The sequence below is a fragment of the Podarcis gaigeae genome (genome assembly GCF_964106915.1).
Source record: "Podarcis gaigeae genome assembly, chromosome: 6".
Classification (NCBI taxonomy): domain Eukaryota; kingdom Metazoa; phylum Chordata; class Lepidosauria; order Squamata; family Lacertidae; genus Podarcis; species Podarcis gaigeae.
In genome coordinates this window covers 3,347,506-3,371,257 of record NC_139682.1, presented here as the reverse complement: position 1 = coordinate 3,371,257, position 23,752 = coordinate 3,347,506, and the positions used below count along the sequence as shown (strand labels likewise).

Here is a 23,752-nt window from a genome sequence, read left to right as displayed (position 1 = left end):
AAATACGGTATTTATTATACACTCCCTGCTGCCTCCTTGCCTCTTAACAGCCGCTGCACCAGGTAATCCCACTGCCGCCCAGGGGCTCCCACTACCAACTTTGGTAAGGTAAAGGTAAAGGGACCCCTGACCATTAGGTCCAGTCGCAGACAACTCTGGGGTTGTGGCGCTCATCTCGCTTTACTGGCCGAGGGAGCCTGCATACAGCTTCCGGGTCATGTGGCCAGCATGACTAAGCTGCTTTGGCGAACCAGAGCAGCGCACAGAAACGCCGTTTACCTTCCCGCCGGAGCGGTACCTATTTATCTACTTGCACTGGTGTGCTTTCGAACTGCTAGGTGGGCAGGAGCAGGGACCAAGCAACAGGAGCTCACCCCATTGCGGGGATTCAAACCGCTGACCTTCCGATAGGCAAACCCTAGGCTCAGTGGTTTAGACCAAAGCGCTACCCACGTCCCTACAAACTTTGGTAACCACTGCCGAAAAAAGAGATGGGCACGAAACAGCCGTGGGTCTGCCCAGTTCCTCTGCTGCGCCAGTTGCTCTCCGTGGGGCAGAGAGACCTTCCTGCCATCTTCCCCAAAGCTTTCCAGATTTCAAGGGGATTATTTGCAGGTTCCCCACAAAGTCACTAACCAGAGGTGGTATTTTGGGGTGGGGGGGTGTTATCTTTTCTCTCCCTCCGCAGCCTGAGAACATCCTGTGTGTGACCTCGACCGGCCACATGGTGAAGATAATTGATTTTGGACTTGCCCGAAGGTAATGCCCAGAGCAGGGGTCAGCAAACTTACCACTCCTCGGGCCGGTGTCTCCAGCGCCGATCGCACGGGGGGCCGGAGGGCAAGGGAGCGCGTGCCCATATGCCTGCGCACATGCTATTTCTGGCGCACGTCCGGGTTGGAGGAGCACTGGAAATTGTTGGAACCAGCCAGTCAATTGGTGCTTAGCATAGCATAGAAAAAAGACACAATGAGGCAGCGAGTATTTTCATAATGCTGGAGAGCTGGTCCTTTCAGCCTTTCTCCTCCGGCAGCTTTTTATTATCTCCTTTGTTCTCCCAGCCGCATGGCCGTTTTTTCAAAGTCTCCTGTTACCTCATCCGGTCAAGGCTTGACACTCCCCTCTCCGTATAAGGTAATCATTGCCCAGAGGAATGTCAGGAGGCCCCTGCAGTTTTTACAAGCCTCTGCCTTAGCTGTATGACTCCCACATGCCCTCTTTCTTTATTTTATTAATCAGAGTCATAAATGTCCGTTCCAACACGATTATAACGAGCGCGATAAGCGACTCTTGTGAAACCGGAAGCGGGCCGCGGACTGGAGAACCATGCAGTACATATAGAGATTAAAGAAGGAATACATTGAATACAGCAACACAAAATAATGCAAATAACTACTATAATGATCACTAAAATTAATAAATGTCGAAGCCAACTTCCATCCGGAAGCCAAGAATATAACCATGCCCATGGATCAACGGAAGGAGGGGGGGCAAACGGATTGTGGGCTACCATAGTTTCCATATGGTCGATCGTCGCAGATATGCTGACATTATTATCAGGAATAAACATACAACAATGAGAATGAACAAGTGCACAAACTCCTCCTTTTGAGGCTAAAATCACATCTAAAGTATAACGATTCTGTAAAACCACTTCTCTCATTGCGGACACCTCCTGGTTGAGTTCCTTCAAAGCTTTTATGGTATCATTGAATAATCCCTCAGTCCAATTTGCTAGCTGATGGAGGTCCCTATAGTTCATTGCTGCACCCACTGAGGGCAGCAAGGCCCGAGAGATCTGGGTACCGATGTATTGATTTATGGGTGAATTAACCTCCCGACGATTTCTTAGTCTAAGAGAAGATGGTAACTTATCAACCTTATACAACAACGGAACCACGATACCTAAGGTACATGTGCCTGTGAGGTTTCGAGGAATGGCTTTGTATGCTTTTTCGCCACAAAGCAACCATAACTCTCCTTGGAGTAAACAGCTGATATTACTACTCTGTTGGGACCAGTTAAAGGCTTCAGTAAATAAGGAACTGATATGAAATTGCTCATCTGCGGCATTTGCTAAGCCAGGGATAGAAGAATTCAGACTCCAATTTGCATGGTAGGTTTCTTTCCTAGTTTTTAGCCATGCACTCGTGTCACTCCTACAGCACTGAGATTGGTCACTGTATGTTCCTGTAAGAGAACAAGAGCTATTAAACATGAATTTCAATGTATATTGACAGTTTGGATATATGCCCCATGATTCTTTCCCCTCTCTAATTTGAAAACAAACCGGGGCAGGCATACACACCCAACATTTAGAAGCATGCAATAAAACTTAATCATATCTTGCACAAAAATATTATTTCTCCATATCTTATGATAATTTTCTCTCCTAAAAGTCTTATTCAACAAAGCTGTTCTTATAGTTCGAGAGTGGCTGAGCCGTGGATGCTGCCAGCCAGAGTAGGATTCTGACGACTGCGGCTTGCCAGCTGATAAGGTGAAATATGGTGGTTTCAACTGGACTGGGTCGTCTGCTTCTCTTCCTTGTATAACGGTGCAGGAAAGGATGGCAAGGCAAATGGTGAGGAAGGCAAACATTGCCAGATGCAGTTCGTGTGCAGCACCTCTAGGTGGCGCATGCGGAAAGGTTTCGATGCTTCATCCACAAAATGCTGACAAAGTGTAGGGGAGTTCCGCATGCTGTGAGGCAGGACAACCCACTGATATCGCTGGGTGGGCTGCAAATTGTTATATACTGGCAATGTAAAAGCAAACCGTTCCTGTCTGCTGGAGCCAGTGGGATGAAGGTGGTTCTATGTGGCCGAAAGTCAATTGTTCAGAAATAAGCTGTTCAGAAACGAGATGGTGCCATTGCTGCGGATTTTTCTTTTGGTGGAGGCCACTGTTCTACCCACACTGAGGTATCGCTTATCTTGGTTTGCCACGCTGGAAACGTTGTATCGGTGGCTACAGGCTGGTTTTTATTTTGCGCTGCTACCAGCAGATGAGCTGCTGTACCTACAGACTGACAAATGCGAAGCATGACTGCTGTGTCTGTGGCAGGATTGTGTATTATTGGTTGTAACGCAACCTTACAATCCTCATTTGCATTTTCAAAGGCCAATTGTTTGATAATTATTTGTTTGGCTTCAGGATTTTCAATTTGTCTACTCACTGCTGTAATCAGCCTGTCCATAAAGGAAGAATATGATTCTCTAGGTTCTTGTCTGATTGAACCCCACCTAGACTGAACACTGGTGGGTTCCGGGATTTTTCTCATTGCTTGTTGAGCAGCAAGAGCAGTATCCCTTAATAAGATCTGCAGCAGTGTGGCTTGTACTGAGGCCTGAGCGAAGGGCCCACGCCCCATCATAGCGTCCATTACATCTGCGAGGGTAAGATTAGGATTATTCCCTCTTGCTTGTTGCAGTAAAGCAGGAGCATAAGCACGACAGGCGATTTCCCATTCATGGGCAAACAATACACCTGCTGATGGGGGTAAAACCGTACGTGCCAAAAGCTTGATGTCATCTGGAACCAATAGCTGGGCTAATGTGGCTTCCAAAAGAGCTTGTGTAAATGGAGCTTGCAGTCCATTTGTCCTAACTGACAATTGAAGCTCTTTCAAGATTTTAAAGTCAAAAGGTTGGTGCTGGGCTTGAGTTCCTGCTGGAGCACCAGTAAGGGGCACAATAACAGGGAATGCCATGGTATCCTGTGATAAGGAACAGGCAAGTACTGCACGTTGAAAAGGGGTAGCTTGTTCTGCTGCTGAAAGAGCAGGGTCATTTCCAGCCAGACCACTGTATTTTTGCAGGATTGGGTCCTCTGGTGAGGCACTGTAATCTGGAGGTTTGGGGTCTGGGGCTGCTGGCAAAACAAGTGCTGGAACACATGGCATAGCAGCATGCTGAATTAATGAAGCTGAAGGTTGTTTTGGCAATGTAGCCATGGAGATATTTTTTGGTGATAGAGAGCCCATAGCATAACGAATTTTACACCAAGCATTTAAAATTCGAACACCAAAACTGGGATGTCCATGAAAATGTGCTCCAATCTTATCCCATTGTGTTAGCTCCCATGTGCCCTCTGCTGGAAACCAAGGACAATGCTCATCAATGGCTAGAATGAGCTGTATCAAATCACCCTCAGGAACTTCCAATTGGTTGGAGGACAGGAGAAATTGTAAGTCTTTTAAAAATTTCTGTTGCGGAGATGACAGGGAATTGCCCATATTTCTAAAATTAATATAATAGGGATCGACTCACCAGGGATCCGTAGATGAATTCAGCGCTGATTAGCCCTTTCCGGGCGGGGTGAGTCGATGATCGAGAAGCCTCTTATGGTTTCCTTTGAAGTTTGAAGTCAGCGTCCCACTGCTTCCTTTCTTTAGCCTTTGAAGTCCGTCTCAACTGCTTTCTTCAGTCAGCCTCCTTTCTTTTAAGTTTTCCTCTTCTTTTAATTGAGCCTCAGAGAGGGCACCACTTGTTGGAACCAGCCAGTCAATTGGTGCTTAGCATAGCATAGAAAAAAAACACAATGAGGCAGCGAGTATTTTCATAATGCTGGAGAGCTGGTCCTTTCAGCCTTTCTCCTCTGGCAGCTTTTTATTATCTCCTTTGTTCTCCCAGCCGCATGGCCGTTTTTTCAAAGTCTCCTGTTACCTCATCCAGTCAAGGCTTGACACTCCCCTCTCCGTATAAGGTAATCATTGCCCAGAGGAATGTCAGGGGGCCCCTGCAGTTTTTACAAGCCTCTGCCTTAGCTGTATGACTCCCACAGGAAATAACTTGGTGCGCATGTGCAGGGGCCTCCTCCGACCCGGATGTCCTCCGACCCCCTTGCGCATGTGCAAATAATGCTTGCGCATGGATGAAATTTAAAGACTATTTACTTAAATACGTTAAGATAACTTGATTGGAAAAACTTGCAAATAACAGATTTAAATATGTGATGTTAGAGAATAATATGTTTAAAGTTAAAATGAAAAGGAAGAAAGATCTTATTATTTTTTTTTTTTCAAAATTTTTATTAGGTTTTTTTAATAAAAGAGATACAAAAATGAAAAACAGCATTGTTTGTGTCTTTACGAAATTTCATAACATCTTTGGACTTCCTCGCGTCGTCCGCTCGCACATACATTGTTCATAAAATTTTTCAAGCAAATTACCATCTTATTTGTAATCTTATAACCAATCATTACAATATAGTCTAATAATGCTCATCTAATTTAGTGATGGCCAATTGTTTATAATCAAGCATCCTTCTTAGCATTCCATCAAATTACAATAATTTTGTAAATAAATCTTAAATTTCTTCCAGTCTTCTTCAATCCTTTCTTCTCCCAGGTCTCGAATTCTGCCAGTCATTTCCGCCAGCTGCATATAGTCCATCAGTTGCATCTGCCATTCTTCCAGCGTGGGTAGATCTTGAGTTTTCCAGTTCTTTGCGATGAGTATCCTTGCTGCCGTTGTTGCATACATAAAGAAAGTTCTGTCCTTCTTTGACACCTTCTGGCCGACAATACCCAGAAGGAAGGCCTCTGGTTTCTTAGTGAAAGTATACTTAAATACCTTTTTCAGTTCATTATATATCATTTCCCAGAAGGCCTTCACTTTAGGGCAAGTCCACCAAAGGAAGAAAGATCTTAAGTGAATAAGTTAATATGACGATGCAAATAACAGATAGGCTTAGGATTTAAATATGGGATGTTAGAGAACAATATGTTAAAATGAAAAGAAAGAAGTTAAGTGAAAAATTGGTTTTGGAAAACTGTTACAATGATATACACTGAAATTCAGCTAGGGGGATTTGGGGAAGTCACTTAACAATGTTACTAAGATTGGATCAAGTTCAGTTGTGATTTATGTTTGTTTGTTTGTTTAAAATTTTGGAAAATCAATAAAAAAATTGGGGGGGGACAAATAACGCTTGCGCATGTGCACAAGTTATTTCCGGTGCTCCTCCGACCCGGAAGTGGGCAGCCGTGCAGCGCAGTGCCGCACTGGTAAGAGCGGGTGGCGACAGTGGGCAGCGGGGGTTGCTGTGGGCCGGATAAACGAGTCCCCTGGGCCTTACTCGGCCCGTGGGCCTTAGTTTGGCCCAGAGCATCGCCAACCTGCACCAGCCCCCTCTCCCCTTTCCGCACTCCTGACCCTGCTGTGCGCCTCTTCTGGGCACCGGGAGAGGGGAGGGCACAGGACAAAGTCCTTTCCGAAGGGAGCAGGTGCCCACCTTCCTGGGGGGTGGATGGGCCAGGTGTTGGTGTGCATTGATGGTGCTAGATTCTTCTCTCTCTCTCTCACCTTCAAAGGTACAACCCCAGAGAAAAGCTGAAAGTGAACTTTGGCACCCCCGAGTTCCTGTCTCCGGAGGTGGTCAGCTACGAACAAGTCTCCTACACAACGGATATGTGGAGCATGGGGGTAATCACCTACATGCTGTGAGTTGAGGGGAAGGGGTGCCTATGGAATCAGGCATAATAATAATAATAATAATAATAATAATAATAATAATAATATTTGTACCTCGCCCATCTGGCTGGGTTTCTCCAACCACTCTGGGTGGCTCACAATAGAATATTCAAAACATGATAAGACACCAAACATTAAAAACTTCCCTGAACAGGGCTGCCTTCAGATGTCTTTTAAAACTCAGATAACAGTAGTACCTTGTTTTGAGTCTGCCCCGTTTTTAGAGTCCATTTCGTGGAACATCGGCAGCAAAACCTTGGGTTACAGACGCTTCAGGTTACATACGACTCCGCTAACCCAGAAATAGTACCTCGGGTTAAGAACTTTGCTTCAGGATGAGAACAGAAATTGCGCAACGGCGGCTGTGGGAGGCTCATTAGCTAAAGTGGTACCTCAGGTTAAGAACAGTTTCAGGTTAAGAACGGACATCCAGAATGAATTAAGTTCTTAACCCGAGGTACCACTGTACCAGAACAGGTTACTTCCGGGTTTGCCACTCGCACAGAAGCGCAAAACTGCTCATGCGCGTTCGCAGAGCAGCGCCTTGTCGAGTGTCTGGGGCTCCGGAACGGATCCTGGACTCAAAACGAGGTACCACTGTAGTTGTTTATTTCCTTGACATCTGGTGGGAGGGCATTCCACAGGGCAGGTGCCACTACCGAGAAGGCCCTCTGTCTGGTTCCCTGTAACCTCACTTCTCGCAGCAAGGGAAACGCCAGAAGGACCTCAGGGCTGGACCTCAGTGTCCGGGCAGAACGATGGGGGTGGAGACGCTCCTTCAGATATACTGGACCGAGGCCGTTTAGGGCTTTAAAGGTCAGCACCAACACTTTGAAATGTGCTCAGAAACGTACTGGGAGCCAATGTAGGTCTTTCAGGACCGGTGTTATATGGTCTCGGTGGCCACTCCCAGTCACCAGTCTAGCTGCCGCATTTGTCATTTATTTTATTTATTAAATTTGCATACCCTCATTCATCTGGAGATCAGAGGGCACCTCACAAACATAAAAGCACCAAATGAGAAAATAAAAATACAGTGATACCTCAGGTTACATACCCCTCAGGTTACATACGCTTCAGGTTACAGACTCCGCTAACCCAGAAATAGTACCTCGGGTTTAGGATGAGAACAGAAATCGTGCTCCGGCAGCAGCAGGAGGCCCCATTAGCTAAAGTGGTGCTTCAGGTTAAGAACAGTTTCAGGTTAAGAACGGACCTCCGGAATGAATTAAGTACTTAACCCGAGGTACCACTGTACATAGTAAAACAAAGAAGCAGAAGGGACGGACCCTGAGGGTCATCTAGCCCAACCCCATGCAATGCAGGAATCAAAGCGTCACTGACAGTCGGCCCTCCAAACTTTGCTCAGAAACCTCCAAGGAAGGAGATTCCACAACCTCCTCTGCCAAACAGCTCTTGCTGTCAGAAAGTTCTTCCCAATGTTTAGTTGGAATCTCCTTTCTTCTACATTCACACCTCATGTTACGTTTGCTTCCAGTTGTGCATTTTCAGGTTGCGTTCCCACGGTGACCCGGAAGTAACAGAACGGGTTCCTTCTGGGTTTTGCCGCTCGCACATGTACAGATGCGCAAAATGACATCTCGTGCATGCGCAGAAGCGGCGAATCATGACCTGCAGAGACGTGGGTTGCGTTCTTTTCAGGTTGCGAACGGGCCTCCGGAACGGATCCCGTTCGCAACCAGAGGTGCTGCTGTAATTTGAATCCGTCGGTTGCGGTCCTGACCTCTGGGGCGAAACAGCAATGGATTTGGCAGAAACAGAACTGCAGCAGAACACCCACGGCGTCGATTGCGGTGGAGTGAGGTTGGAAGGGAAATGGGCCTAGCGAGCCGATTTTTTTGTGCTCTGACATGGCCACGGCATGTTTTGGAGCAGCCAGGCTCCTGGCCCCGGAGTCGCTTGCATTTGCCAAATTTATGAGCCCCAGGAGAGTTTTCCTTCACTAACGAGCCTTGATTGACGCTCTCTCTCCTCGTCTCCCCACCCTGTTCTCAGGCTGAGCGGACTCTCCCCTTTCCTGGGCGACAACGACACAGAAACCCTCAACAACGTCCTGGCAGCCAACTGGTATTTTGATGAGGAAGCTTTTGAGGGCATCTCTGAAGAAGCCAAGGACTTTGTCTCCAACTTGATTATCAAGAACAAAAGGTCTGGGACCATTTGGGGCAAAAGGGGGGGGGGGAGCTTTGCTCTTTTCTGTGTGGGAACTGATTAACCTCCAGGTCAGCCAGAGAGCAAATGGAGAGGCACCGCACCCTTTAACATTTTCTAGCTGGAGGGAGACCAGTAGAAAACTGCACAGGCTCTTTAGAATCATGGAACCAGAGAGCTGGAAGGGACCACAGGGGTCATCTAGTCCAACCCCCTTTTTGCCCAGTGTGAGACTTGAACCACAACCCTGAGAGTTTCATGCTCCACCAACCAAGCTATCCCGGCTTCTGCTGTGATGACAGAGGAAGTTTCTGGAAAAGAGGGGAGGCGATAGAGGTTTCTTAAAGGAAACAGGGCGCTGAGAAAGGGGGTAGAGAGACTTTTTCTCCTTACTCACATGACACTAGAAGTTGTGGACATCCATAAGGACCTAAAAAGAGCTGCTGGATCAGGCCAATGGCTTTTTTTTTTAAAAAATTACATATTAATTGATTTTTTAATATATCAGTTCCAACAGTCATACAACATAACTTCTCATCTTATACAATATTTTTAGACTTCCATCAACACCGCTGATGATTTTCCCATTCTCTATCGCTTATTATGCATTTCTTAATTTCTGTATTTTTAAAATTTCATTTCATTTATTATTTATACCCTGCCCATCTGGCTGGGCTTCCCCAGCCACTCTGGGCGGCTTCCAACCAAATATTAAAATACAGTAATACATCAAACATTAAAAGCTTCCCTAAACAGGGCTGCCTTCAGATGTCTTCTAAAAGTTTGGTAGTTGTTCTTCTCTTTGACATCTGGTGGGAGGGAGTTCCACAGGGCGGGTGCCACTACCGAGAAGGCCCTCTGCCTGGTTCCCTGTAGCTTTGCTTCTTGCAGTGAGGGAACCGCCAGAAGGCCCTCAGCACTGGATCTCAGTGTCCAGGCAGAACGATGGGGGTGGAGACACTCCTTCAGATATACTGGACTGAGGCCATTTAGGGCTTTCAAGGTCAGCACCAACACTTTGAATTGTGCTTGGAAATGTCCTGGGAGCCAATGGAGGTATTTCAGGACCGGTGTTATGTGGTCTCGGCGGCCGCTCCCAGTCACCAGTCTAGCTGCCGCATTCTGGATTACATGTAGTTTCCAGATCACCTTCAAAGGTAGCCCCACGTAGAGCGCATGGCAGTAGTCTAAGCAGGAGATAACCAGAGCATGTAAATATATTACATTTAACTTAACTAATAATTCTCCTCACTATCTTTCTTGCAACATTTCAAATAATTCACCTTACAAAACTTCTTGCAATCCTACCAGCGTGATCTGTTCATCACAATTGCTTTCCAAATAGTTTGTAAATTTACTCCAGTCTTCTGAGAATCTCTGGTCACAGGTTTCAAATCCTTCCTGTGAATTTATCTAACTCTGCATAGTCCAGGATCAGGCCAATGGCTCATCTAGTCCAGCATCCTGTTCTCACAGTGGCCAACCAGAGGCCTGTGGGAAATCTGAAAGCAGGATTCGAACACAAGCCTTCTGCCCTCCTAGGGTTTCCATCAACTGGTGTTCAGAAGCATTGTTGCCCCAGCTGGGGAGGCAAGAAAAGGCCATAATGACTAGTATAGCCATCGGCAACCCTCCATGAATTTGCTTTATCCTCTTTTAAAGGCATCCTTGTCTCCAGTTGCAGGGAGTTACACAGTTTAACACTCCATTGCATGAAGATGGACTTCTTTTTATCTGTCCCGACATTCGGCTTCCTTGAATGCACACGAGTCCTCGTGTTTTGAGAGGGGGAAGAAACACTCCCTTAGTAATAATAATAATAATAATAATAATAATAATAATAATAATTTATTATTTATACCCCGCCCATCTGGCTGAGTTTCCCCAGCCACTCTGGGTGGCTTCCAACAAAATATTAAAATACAATAGTATAGTGAAGATAGCTATTCTTGATTAGAAAAGGAAATAAATTTGAAGAATGTAGCTTTCTCAACTCCTTCCCAAAAGTCCATATTTTAAAAAGCACCACCCCCCCCCCCAATTGGAGGTCTGGTGTGCGGGTGAAGGGTGACGATATCTGAGTTTTTACTCAAAGATCCTGCATATTGCATTTCCTGCTGCTCCTGAGATCTTGAGACTGGATTTGGGTGGCAGTCGAGATGTTTACGGGTCTCTGGGATGGAGGTCCAGTTAAAGGAGCTGCGCTGCGACTCACGCCCTTTATGAACCGCACCCCAACCCTGCAGACTAGTTGCTATCACCACGCTCCAGAAAGTTGTGATACATGGGATATCCAAGCCGCATGTTTAAAGGGGGCCATGCCCATAAAACAATAACAACACACTGGAAAGATAAAAATACACCCACTAAAGATGAATGGGTAGTCAAATTGTGTGAGTACTTGGAGCTCGCGAAGCTGACAGATGCAATAAGAGATAAACTTTAAAAGATGGTGAAAGAAGAATGGGAATGTTTAGATAATTATCTAGGGAATAAGGGTTCATCAATAAAGACCTGGTTATGTTTATAATGATACTGCGTAGGGAAATGTTCCCTGATACCAAGATGAAGGATTCTATGGAATACAGATAAAGAGAATCGATAAGAATAATGATCTGTTGTGACCTTGACGGAAGGGTACAATAGATGAGCCTTCTTGTGTTTTGGCTCATTTCCCCTTTCCCCCCTCTTTCTTTCCCTTTTTCCTTCCTTCCTTCCTTCTCCTTCCCTTTTTTCTTTTGTTCTATGCCATGTACTTTGATATTTTTTGTAGTTTTTTAGCCTTTTCCATTATTCTTTTGTCATTTTGGTTGTGTATATTTATTTATATTTGTTTAAAAAGTTAAAAAAACAACAACCATTAATAACACAGCAGGATAAAAACACCCCATGGGGGGGGGGGAGCTGCAGTAACTGGCTGTGTGTGGCACCAATTGGCCAGTGACTGTGCCGTCAACAACTTCCTCCCCAACCAGCAGCAGAAGCTGAGTACGAATTCTGCAGGGCAGGTTGGAACGCAGACTCTGTTTGATGCGCTTTCTATTCATTGCAGGGTTTTGTACGTTGCAGGATGGGGGGGCTAGGGGCTCTGGGATACAGCAGCTGCAGGTAGTGACCCCCCGATAATCTTTGCCTCTCGTCCCCCTCCCCAGCGGACGCCTGAGTGCCGCACAGTGCCTGCAACACCCCTGGCTCAACAACTTGGGTGAAAAAGCTAAGCGGGTCAACCGGCGGCTGAAATCCCAGGTCCTGCTCCGAAAATACGTGATGAAGAGGCGATGGAAGGTATTTGCTTCTTTAGTACCGTATTTTTCGCTCTATAGGACGCACCAGACGATAAGACGCACCTAGTTTTGGGGAGAGGAAAACAAGAAAAAAAATATTTTGAATCCCAGAAGCCAGAACAGCAAGAGGGATCTGGCTTCTGGGAAACCAGGTAGCTGTTCGGCTTCTGGGATGACTGCGCCAAGCCTCTTCGAGAGCCAGTGTGGTGCAGTGGTTAAGAGCAGTAGTCTCGTAATCTGGGGAACCGGGTTCGCGTCTCCGCTCCTCCACCTGCAGCTGCTGGGTGACCTTGGGCCAGTCACACTTCTCTGAAGTCTCTCAGCCCCACTCACCTCACAGAGTGTTTGTTGTGGGGAGGAAGGGAAAGGAGATTGTGAGCTGCTTTGAGACTCCTTTGGGTAGTGATAAAGCGGGATATCTAATCTTTGCCCGAAGAGGCTGCCCACAACTAAGGCAGAAGCCAGGACAGGCACGTTGCTGATGGGGCGCTGTGCTGTTCTCCCTCTCTGCGCAGCGCCCCTTCAGCGAAGCGGGAGGAGGAACAGAAGAAGACCCTTCTGTTCCTCCTCCGGCTTCGCAGGACAGGTGCCTTGCTGAAGGGGTGCTGCGCAGTTCTCCCTCTCTGCACAGTGCCATTCACTCCATAAGACGCACTCACATTTCCCCTTACTTTATAGGAGGAAAAAAGTGTGTCTTATGGAGCGAAAAACACAGTACATTTCTGTCCTGAGCTTCCTCCCAAAGGAAAGGGGCAGCCAGTCGTGGGAGGGAGCTTGCCAAATCCAAAAGGGGGGGGGATGGCTGTTTTGGTCCATTTTCTCACTCCCCTATGAATCATCCCACGAGCTTTGGGCTCAGACTGGGAGGCAGCGCAATGGCTGCTGGTGGGCCACCCACTGCTTTGGGCTGGGGTTCAATCAGACGCCAGCGGAATTCAGGTCGCACAAGTCTAGTTGAGTGGGAGGCCTTGCACAACAAACCTGCTTCCCCCCAAAAAGATAAGACTTTTTGCAGCCAGGAAAGAGGAAGGGAAATGCAGTTGCTTTGATGAACATCATATATATATATATATATAAATAATTTTCAACATATCATTTTCAACAGTAATTAAACATGCTTTCATATCTTACACCATTTTTTTTACTTCCATCAATCATATCTGAAAACTTTCCAATCTATTCACTAAATATACATTTCTTACTTCCACAATTACATTTAATTCATAACTAATATCTCTATTCTTTCTCTGCAATGCTTCATACATTTCTCCTTACAAAACTTGTAGTCCTACTAGTGTAATTTGTGGATTACAGTTGCTCTTCAAATAGTTCATATATTTGAACATCATCTAACCTCCCTGGAAACAAACCATGATCGGTGCTCAGTGAACCCAATTTTTTTAAAAAAAAAATTCCCCCCTTTTTAAAAACAATATTCTTATGCATTTAAATCATTTTCCGTTTTTGCAAATCTGAGATTACTTGAATCCCTGGACTTCCCCCCACCCTCCCCTGGTTTCCCATTTTTATCTGTTGCATCAAAAATTACATTTTTTCAAAATCATTTTATATCCTTTTTTAAACTTTGGTCATTACATTAGAAGTCTTATAACAATCCTGTTAACTTTTTAATTATCTATGGTGTTCTTTAAGGTACTCTATAAATTTCTCCCACATTTTGCTAAAAAAATTTATCAGCTTGGCATCTGATCTCCACAGTCAACTTCGCCATTTCAGCATAGTCCATCATCTTGGTTATCCACCCTTGTTTGGGACTTTCTCTTCCTTCCACTTCTGGGCAAAAAGCATTCTTTTTTAAGTACTTTGGTATTTCATCCCCTATTGTTCCCAATAGAAAAGCTTCTGGTTTTTTGATAAAGGCTAACTTGAACATTTTTTTCAATTCATTACATATCATTTCCCAGAATTATTATTTTACATGTCCACCACAGTAAACCCAGAATCTTACCCAGGGTTCCCACACACCATTTCCCCTTCCTCATAGGTAACAGAAGAAATTCTGCAACAAAAGTTAGAAGCACAAACCTTGATTTGCATACTTTATTTGCATTGTTTTAATTTAATTTTAATTTTTAATTTATTATAATTTGAGCCTGCGGTGTGAGCTTTCCAAGCTCGATGCTATTCCCCCCTGTTTTTCACTCTTGTGTGCGTTTTCTTTTCCAACTGCGCAGAAAAACTTCATCGGCGTCTGTGCTGCAAACCGGTTCAAGAAGATCACCAGCGCGGGATCTCTGACCGCGATGGGCGTCTGAGTGGCGGGGCTGGAAGCGGGCAGAATCGAGCGACACATGGACGGAAAGGGGGCAGGGGGAACTCCCGAAGGGAAGCTTGAACTGCGTTGTGCCCCACGTCTCAGGGACTTGCTTGGGCAAGAGGATCGGGGCCTGCCCCAGAGCTGGCTCCTTCCCGGAGAGCTGGGGACGAGAAGCTGGTGGACGCCGGCCTGGAACTTTTTAGCAGGGAAGCTCCCTCCATGTGTAGGATATTTGCTCTCTCCGATAGCATCCCCATATTCCCATGCAGTTCCCACTAAGCCAGTCTTCCCTACCTCTCCGTATTGACTGACTTGAACACCGTCCTCCTGTTTAGTGGATATTCTGCTGCCTCTCCCTCTTGGACTCCGCGCTCCACACAAACCCACCTTCGTGGGTGCCCTGCTGCTCTTGGACTGCTGCTAAGGACCTCACCCGACATACGTCTGATGTTTGCTGCTTTCAAGGGACCTTGTGAAACCACTGCAGCCAACTGCATCTCCTTACCTTTGCTACGCCTTGTTTTTTGCCTCTGATTCCACCGTGCAAAAAGGGAACTGGTTTCTGGGATGGCTGCGGCTTGCCTGAACTGCAGTCTCCCTGCTGTGACCATCCTCTCCCCAGCTGCCTGGACTGGTTCTGTAACCTTCCCCAGCGAGCCAAAATCTTGACCCCACAGTGCTACAGAGAGCACCTCCCCAAGCCCCCAAGATTGTGCATACAGGGTGTGTTGGATCGCCCCCACACCCCTGACTGAGAAATACAGCTCCCAAACCTTTGCTATAAGGGTTTTGCCAGGCTGCCAACCCTGTGCCCGTCTCCTTCTGCAGAACGGCTTCTTGGCTTCCAATCTGCTTGCGCCACCCACAAACCGCTCGCTGCCTTGGCACCCCCGAGACGTCTCTGCTCTGACTTTTTGCACGGAAGTTGGGCCTCACGACCCTGCTTAGGAAGGCCTTGCCCCCTGCATGCTCTTGGAGCATAGCTGTCAACTTTTCCCTTTTCTTGCAAGGAATCCTATTTGGAATAAGGGACTTTCCCTTAAAAAAAGGAAAAAGTTGACAGCTGTGCCTTGGAGTTAGCTGAGGTTTGCAGCATTTCTCAACCTCGGGTCCCCAGATGTTGTTGGACTACAACTCCCATCGTCCCTGAGCTCTGGCCTTGCTAGCTAGGGATGATGGGAGTTGTAGTCCAACAACATCTGGGGACCCACAGGTTGAGAAAGGCTGTGTGATGTAGACCATTGCGAAAGCAATGCCTCATCCCCACAAGGGCAGCCTTGCAGATCCCCCCCAGCAATAAACACACACACCAAAAACAACTCCAAGGACTTGAACCCCACTGCGCCAGGGATGGCTGTGGGAAGCTGATAATGCGCACAGGAAACTGCCTTTTCCGGCCTGCGCACTCAGAGATCCTCTAGGCTCTGGGCAGGCAGGAAGCAAACTGCCGGCATTCCAGGAGGAACATCCCCAGATGGGCAGCTGGTCCGGAGGAGGAGAATAAGAAGACAGCATTGTGCAAACCACTTTGTGCTAACCTCTTTGCCCTCCTGCGCTGCCAAAGGGTCTGGAAGGGGAATGGGAGAGGTGGAAGGCAGAGGGGAGAGCAAGGCTCTTGCATCCTTCCCCCCCCCCCCCGAGGAAGAGGGGAAGGAGATGAACTAATGAAGACCATCTGGGCTGGGCTGGCCTGGCCACGGCCGCCTCCTCGCCCATCTGAAAGGGCTGTTTCAGAGCCGGCCACCAACAGAGAGGAGTGCTTCAAGGGTGCCTGTTGAGTGTTTGTGCGCACATCGGAGATCTCCTCCATTAGCCCAGGGTCACCCCCCTGTAGATCCCGGGAAACCAGCCTCAAATGGAACTGCAGGCCAAAGCCGAGCGTGTTTTTGCAAAACCTCTTTTATTTAAACTTCCCTCCAACTCCCCCTTAGGTTAATGACCCAGAATAACCCGGGTGTAGTTCCATGGAAGGGTGTGGAGGAAGCCAGGGGTGTTGACAAGAGTTTGATTGTGGCTTTTAGTTCCTGCAGCACTTGGTGTGCTTTGGGAATCCTCACTTCATGTGTCTTTCCCACAGCCGAGCCAGGTAGGTCACTCACGAGCCCATTTTCCTGATGGGCAAGCTGAGGCCAGAAGGAACCGGTACAAGGGGACGTGTGGACTGCCACCGAAAGGAGAAACCTGGAGTCCCTCCCATCTCCTGGTAACATGTGCAGGCTGCCCCAACCTGGCGCCTGCCAGATGTTCTGGACTACAACTCCCAACAACATCACCCAGCATGTCTGCTGGCCAGGGATGGGGTTGGAAGGGCAGTAGCCCAGTGGCAGAACACCGGTCCCAGGTTCAAATCCTGGCATCTCCAGGTAGGGCCAGGAAAACGCCCCACCTGAAGCCCTTGGAGGGCTGCTGCAAATCAGTGTAAGCAATGTTCAGCTGAATGGACCCATGAGTCTGACATGGAATCATGCGACATCATATTTTATGATATGATGGAAGGGGGTGGGCTCTGCTTCCTGGAAGGTTTTTAAGCAGAGATTGGATGCCCATCAGTCATGGAATCTCGAGTTGAGATTCCTGCCTTGCGAAATGACAGTCAGGGAAACTTTCTCTCTCTACAATAACATCTAGAGGGCAGCAGGTTAGACAAGGCTGATGTAGAAGACAAAGTCTGAGATTGGACAAGTTTCCCCAACTGTGCTGGGCCTGGAGGTTAACCTGAGCAACCGCGGTCCAGTCCAGTCCCAAATCCAAGGATTCCACGAGGAGTCAGTCCGACAGGTCCAAGGCAGGACACGAGGCAGGAGACCAGCCTAGGTCAGGCACAGGGTCTCAGGCAGGTTCTAGCAAACAGCAATGTTGCTCCCGCAACCTGGGGTGGGGCCCGACAGCCTTTTATCTCTGTCGGGGTAATGGCGGTCCTGATCCCCTGGTGACTCACCTCCCTGTCTCGCCCGAAGGTGAGCACTCCTCCTGCGAGTACTCAGGTCTCTCCTCTCAGACCTTAGTCTCTGCAGCTCGGGAGACGTCAGTGGGTGACTAGACCCAGGGGCCGCCTCAGCCTCCCCTGACCCAACCGGTAGTGGAGCAGCTGTAAGTGATGGCCCAGCTGGAGGCAACGAGGTAACCCCTGCATCTGGAGCCAGGGCAGGCTCAGGCCCCTGACTCGGCCCAGCGGGTGCTTGTTGCAGGGGAACCTGTGCAGACTGGGGCTCTTCAGGATCAGGCCCCAGACTTGGTTCAGATGCCGCCTGAGGCAGTGGATTCGGTGTGGACTGAGACTCCTCTGGTTCTGAGCCTGAGTCCCAGGCCATCACACCAAGGACGGAGCAGGGAGACACTTGAAGCATGATGCAATCCCAGTCACACACTCCCTATCGCACACACACATATTGCCAAGGGATCCATCCATCTCTCTCCCTGCCTCATTTCTGCCTCTGCACTGCTGGCAACCCAAGAGGCATCTGGCTGACCAGGGAGTTAAGAGCAGCTCTCTTGGGATCAGGTCCAACACTTCCTCTGCCAGATAACAAAGGATCCTGACCCTCTCTTCTCTGCAGGATGCCCCAAGCTCATTTGGGATGGTTGTTTCCGAACCTTTCCAGGCCACTTTCCCCCTTGGTTCCCTAAACTCATCCCTCTGCCCTATAAAAAGCGCCATTCAGAATAGCAGCCTGCACAAACCCACAACAGAACAGAGGAACACCATAAAATTCCAAGCAGCCGCAGTTAGCTGCACATTTGTTCAAAATCCAGTTAAAATGATTTAGTTTCATTAATTCGACACAATTCATGAACTTGGTCTCTTCTTAAAGTCAATGGACTTTTGCACCTCTAGTGCCAGCCTGCTGCCTTTGCTTCTTAGCACCCCCCCCCCCCGAAAACAGGTAAAGGTTGAGGCGCTCATTTCGCTTTTCAGGCCAAGGGAGCCAACGTTTGTCCACAGACAGCTTTCCGGGTCATGCGGCCAGCATGACTAAACTGCTTCTGGTGCAACAGGACTGTGATGGAAGCCAGAGTGCACAGAAACGCCATTTCCCTTCCCGCCACAGCGGTACCTATTTACCTACTTGCGCTGGTGTGCTTTTGAACTGCTAGGTTGGCTGGAGCTGGAGTAGAGCAATGGGAGCTCACCCCGTCGCAGGGATTCGAACCGCCGACCTTTCGATCGGCAAGCCCAAGAGGCTCCGGGGTTTAGACCACGGCGCCACCCATGTCCTTCCCAGAGGGGCACTACCTCCTACTTTGGGAACCACTGATTAAGCAATGGAGAGAAAGGCGTGTTTTTCTGCCCGTTTTAACTTTGGTCTGAGGCTGGAGGCTGGGTTGGGATTGTGTGTATTCTCTGACAGTTGCGGGAGGGCGGATCCTGTGTCTACTGATTTACTAAGCTTTCCCCCAGTTCCACGAAGGTCTCCAACTTGGGTTTGTCACGGTGCCTCCCCATGGGAAAAAAAAGCAGTTTCTGCCCCCGCCCCCGTTGTGTCTGGCTGAGTTATCTCTTGATGTGCCCCCAGCGCCCCACCCCTTGCCACTCCTGGCTGAATGTAAATAAATGTACAGATTCAAGTACCACTCCTTCGTCTTGCGTCCTCCAAAGGAGGGTGGGGAGGGCTGTATTTTTTCTGAGTGCAGCAGGGTGATTCCTGCAGGCTTGGACTAGATGACACCCAGGTTACCTTAAAGGTAAAGGTAAAGGTACCCCTGCCCGTACGGGCCAGTCTTGACAGACTCTGGGGTTGTGCGCCCATCTCACTCAAGAGGCCAGGGGCCAGCGCTGTCCGGAGACACTTCCGGGTCACGTGGCCAGCGTGACAAGCTGCATCTGGCGAGCCAGAGCCGCACACGGAAACGCCGTTTACCTTCCCGCTGGTAAGCGGTCCCTATTTATCTACTTGCACCCGAGGGTGCTTTCGAACTGCTAGGTTGGCAGGCGCTGGGACCGAGCAGCGGGAGCGCACCCCGCCGCAGGGATTCGAACCGCCGACCTTTCGATCGGCAAGTCCTAGGCGCTGAGGCTTTAACCCACAGCGCCACCTGCGTCCCATGCTCCACCTGCGTCCCATGCTCCACCTGCGTCCCATGCTCAGGTTACCTTCCAACCTTTCAATTCTGGCTTGCTATGTCCTGCGCTAGCAACGGGAAGGGGCAGTGCAGTCTTAAGGCCCCGGGGACACTCTCTTATTACTGAAAAGAAGTGGCACAATTGAAGCTTATAAAATTATGCATTGGGTTTTATAAGATTACGGCATTGAGAAATTCTTTCTCCTTCTCTCACAACATGAAAACTTCTGGACTCTTCCAATGAAGCTCAATGTTAGAAGATTTGGGGCAGAGAAATGAACCGACTCATTTGCACAGCACACAGTTAAACTATGAAACTTTATCCCACCGGAGGCAGTGATGATAATAATAACAATAACAATAATAACAACAACAATAATATAATATAATATAATATAATATAATATAATATAATATAATATAATATAATATATATAATAATTTTATTTATACCCTGCCCTCCCCAGCCAAGGCCGGGCTCAGGGCGGCTAACACCAGGTATAAAAACAATTGATTGAAATACAACTTAAAAACAAGATTAAAATACAACATTAAAATGCAGCCTCATTTCAGTAGGAACTCAAATCAAAAACTTTTTTGGGGATGAAAACGTCAAGTCTTCACCAAGGCCAACTATCCAGACTGGTCCTACATGGGTCAGAAAAAAGCCAGGGAAGTCCTCAAATAGGAGTTCCATCACAGAAGGAGAAAGGAAAAAGGAAAGAGGGGGAAGGGGATCAAGTTGATTCCAAGCCAAAGGCCAGGCGGAACAACTCTGTCTTAGAGGCCCTGCGGAAAGAAATCAGATCCCACAGGGCCCTGGTCTCATGAGACAGAGCGTTCCACCAAACCGGGGCCAGTGTTGAAAAGGCCCTGCCTCTGGTTGAGGCTAGTCTGACTTCCTTAGGGCCCAGGACCTCTAGGATGTTGCTGTTTATGGACCTTAAGGTCCTCCGCGGCCTTCAGCCTAGGTGGCTGCTTTTTATTTTTTTTTTTTTACTAAGTAATAATCATAACTAAATAGGAATAAAGTTGTGGACCTCCCCACTGAGACCATTCCATTGTAACTATCCAACCTCCCAAAATTTCAACACCTCTTGCGATGGTTTCACCCCTTTCCGTTTTAACAGCACAAATTCTACAAACACTCTCCATATCTCCTCAAAATCATCTCTCCTGCATATTCCCCGTCTTACCTTAATGGCCCACGCTGATTTATAGTTAATAGCTATATCCCACACCTCCTTGTACCATTCTTCCATTTTATATTCTGCTTGCCCCTTCCACTTCCTGGCTATCATGATTTGTGCAGCTGTCAATAGATTTGTGAGCAAGTCCTCCATAGTCTGCGAACCTCCCACCCCGTTGTAAATTTATAATAATGCTACCTCTTGTCTTTTGGTCACTAGGTAAAGGTAAAGGGAACCCTGACTGTTAAGTCAGAGTGGTGCATGCTCTAGTTATCTCCCGCTTGGACTACTGCAATGCGCTCTATGTGGGGCTACCTTTGAAAGTGACCCGGAAACTGCAACTAATCCAGAATACTGCAGCTAGACTGGTGACTGGGAGCAGCCGCCGAGACCACATAACACCGGTCTTGAAAGACCTACATTGGCTCCCAGTACGTTTCCGAGCACAATTCAAAGTGTTGGTGCTGACCTTTAAAGCCCTAAACGGCCTCGGTCCAGTATACCTGAAGGAGCGTCTCCACCCCCATCATTCTGCCCGGACACTGAGGTCCAGCGCTGAGGGCCTTCTGGCGGTTCCCTCACTGCGAGAAGCCAAGTTACTGGGAACCAGGCAGAGGGCCTTCTCGGTGGTGGCACCCTCCCTGTGGAACGCCCTCCCACCAGATATCAAAGAGAAAAATAACTACCAAACTTTTAGACGACATCTAAAGTCAGCCCTGTTTAGGGAAGCTTTTAATGTTTAATAGGTTATTGTATTTTAGTGTTTTGTTGGAAGCCGCCCAGAGTGGCTGGGGAAGCCCAGCCATATGGGCGGGGTATAAATAATAAATTAGTAGTAGTAGTAGTAGTAGTAGTAGTAGTAGTCCAGTTGCAGACGACTCTGGGGTTGCAGCACTCATCTCGCTTTACTGGCCAAGGGAGCTGGCGTCTGTCCGCAGACAGCTTCCAGGTCATGTGGCCAGCATGACTAAGCCGCTTCTGGAGAAACAGAACAGAGCTCGGAAACGCTGTTTACCTTCCCGCCGGAGTGGTACCTATTTATCTACTTGCACTTGGATGTGCTTTCGAACTGTTAGGTTGGCAGGAGCAGGGACCGAGCAACGGGAGCTCACCCCGTTGCGGGGATTCAAACCGCCGACCTTCCGATTGGCAAGCCCTAGGTTCTGTGGTTTAGACCACAGCGCCACCTGCTTTTTAAAAAGGCGGCTTTAAAAAAAGATTGGGCAAATCTGTGGAAGAGATTACCTGTTAATGCTCACTTGATTGGATACCATGGGGAGCCTGGCTAGTCTTTTGTAATGATAAATACTTAGTTCCTGAGCCAGGTCACAGGCTCACCCTATTCAAACACAGACATACCCTTAAGACAGGATTTGTGAAGAAAAGACAATGGGGAGGCTTTTCCATTTTCCTTTGACCTTGCAGAGAAAACATTTGCTCAGTTTGGGAATCAAAAATGGTTTCAGGTAAGTTTTCCTGTGCTGATCTATGTGAGTGCTCGGTTGGTACATTTATTATATATCTAAGACCTTGAAATTCTTATCACACCATCTCTCAGGGGTGATTTATTTGAGAATCCTGCATTGCAAGGGGGTTGGACTAGATGCCTCTAGGGGTCCCTTCCAACTTTGCAATTCTGTGACCCTGGCCCAGCTCCTCAGCTCCCTGCAGGCTGAGCTCCTCCACTCAGGCCTCTGCTGAGCTGCCGGTCAGCAGGTTGCCAGACCAGCCCCTGCCTAGCTCTCACTGCCCTGGGATCAGATGCTTCTATATATAGAATCTCCTTCCCAAGAGGGCATCCAGCTGGCTGCAGCGTCCCAGAATGGCATTCAGGAGAGTTGGCCCAGGGTGTTTCACAAGGCTGCGATTGCATAGCATGGCCCTGTCCGAGTCTGCTGAAGGAACCCATGGGGGCAAGGCAGGATGTGTGCAGAGGAGGGTGCCCAGGATAATCCAGGGTCTGGGAACCAAGCCTGATGAGGAACAGTTGAAGGAACTGGGTATGTTTTGCCTGGAGGAAAATAAATTATTATTATTATTATTAGTAGTAATAATAATAATAATAATTTCTAAAAACAATATTTATGCCCTCCCCAGCCAAGACCGGGCTCAGGCCAGCTAACACCAGATATAAAAACAATTGATTAAAATACAACTTAAAAACAAGATTAAAATACATTAAAATGCAGCCTCATTTCAGTAGAAACTCAGAGCGGCTAACACCAATAAAATCACAGTAAAAACATAATAGGGGAAAAAGGGAGGTGGAAAAAACCCCAATTTAAAATACAGGCTAAAATGCAATTTAAAATGCAGCCTCATTTTAAAAGTAGCCCATAGATCAAAACCATAAGGGGAGGGAAACATAAGGGTCAGACTGAGTCCAAACCAAAGGCCAGGCGGAACAGCTGCATCTTGCAGACACTGCGGAAAGATGTCAAGTCCCGCAGGGCCCTAGTCTCTTGGGACAGAGCGTTCCACCAAGTCGGGGCCAGTGCTGAAAAGGCCCTGGCCCTAGTTAAGACCAATCTAACCTCCTTGAGGCTCGGGACCTCCAAAATGTTGTTATTTGTGGACCTTAAGGTCCTCCACGGGGCAGACCAGGAGAGGCAGTCCTGTAGGAAAGAGGCTGAGAAGAGAAATGAGAGCCATCATCAAATATCTGTGGAAGAGGGAGCAGGCTTGTTTTCTCCAGCTCTGGAGGACAGGACTCGAACCCATGGCTTCAAATTGCAGGAAAGGAGATTCCGATGAAACATTCGGAATTTTTTTTGCGAGTAAGAGCCGTTTGGCAGTGGAACAGACTCCTACGAGAAGTGATGGACTCTCCTTCCTTGGAGGTTTTAAAACAGAAGCATCTGTCATGGATGCTTTAAAGCTGAGATTCCTGCATTGCAGGGGGTTGGACTAGATGACCCTGGGGTGTCCCTTCCATTCTACGATTCTATAAGAGAAGTGGCATTTAGTGATGCCCTATGAGCTAGATGTGTACTTTGTGGCGAGATGAGATCTTTTCTCTCCCTCTGCCTCTCTCGGGTAGCGTTTTCTTCCAGCCTTTCCCTGTTCAAGGAAGACCATTCTTCTCCACTCAAGATTAGTTTCGTACAGAGCTCCTCATTGATGCTTTGCTTCCCTTGGGAAGAGAATCCACCTCCGTCTCTTTCCAGATGTGGTTTTGCAGATTGACCAGTTCCTAATAATTGGTGTTCAGGGATGACCTTTGCAGAGCCTCCATGACTTGCAGGCAGGCAACACATACAAAGGGTCTTTGTGGGTTTTGGAAACATGCCC

At 47.8% G+C, this 23,752-nt stretch overlaps 1 protein-coding gene and 1 long non-coding RNA gene across 7 annotated transcripts in view; one reads left to right on the top strand and one right to left on the bottom strand.

Moving 5' to 3' along the window:
* Positions 1-18,782, top strand: part of MYLK2 (myosin light chain kinase 2) — a 50,570-nt gene extending 31,788 nt beyond the window's left edge. For 3 of the 6 annotated variants that reach the window (XM_083744368.1, XM_083744369.1, XM_083744367.1), the window contains exons 8-12: positions 689-759; positions 6,317-6,445; positions 8,493-8,645; positions 11,801-11,933; positions 14,128-18,782. In XM_083744368.1, coding sequence (XP_083600494.1) covers positions 689-759; positions 6,317-6,445; positions 8,493-8,645; positions 11,801-11,933; positions 14,128-14,208 — 567 coding nt within the window. In that variant the 3' untranslated portion in view covers positions 14,209-18,782. The remainder of the gene's footprint in view (positions 1-688; positions 760-6,316; positions 6,446-8,492; positions 8,646-11,800; positions 11,934-14,127) is intronic. The other 3 variants (XR_014565649.1, XR_014565650.1, XR_014565648.1) reach the window with 2 other exon arrangements.
* On the bottom strand, positions 15,500-23,190 carry LOC310847237. The gene is made up of 2 exons (XR_014565707.1): positions 19,303-23,190; positions 15,500-18,886 (listed from the first exon to the last, which is right to left on the bottom strand). It is a non-coding gene; the product is annotated as an uncharacterized lncRNA (long non-coding RNA).
* Positions 23,191-23,752: the final 562 nt, after the last annotated feature.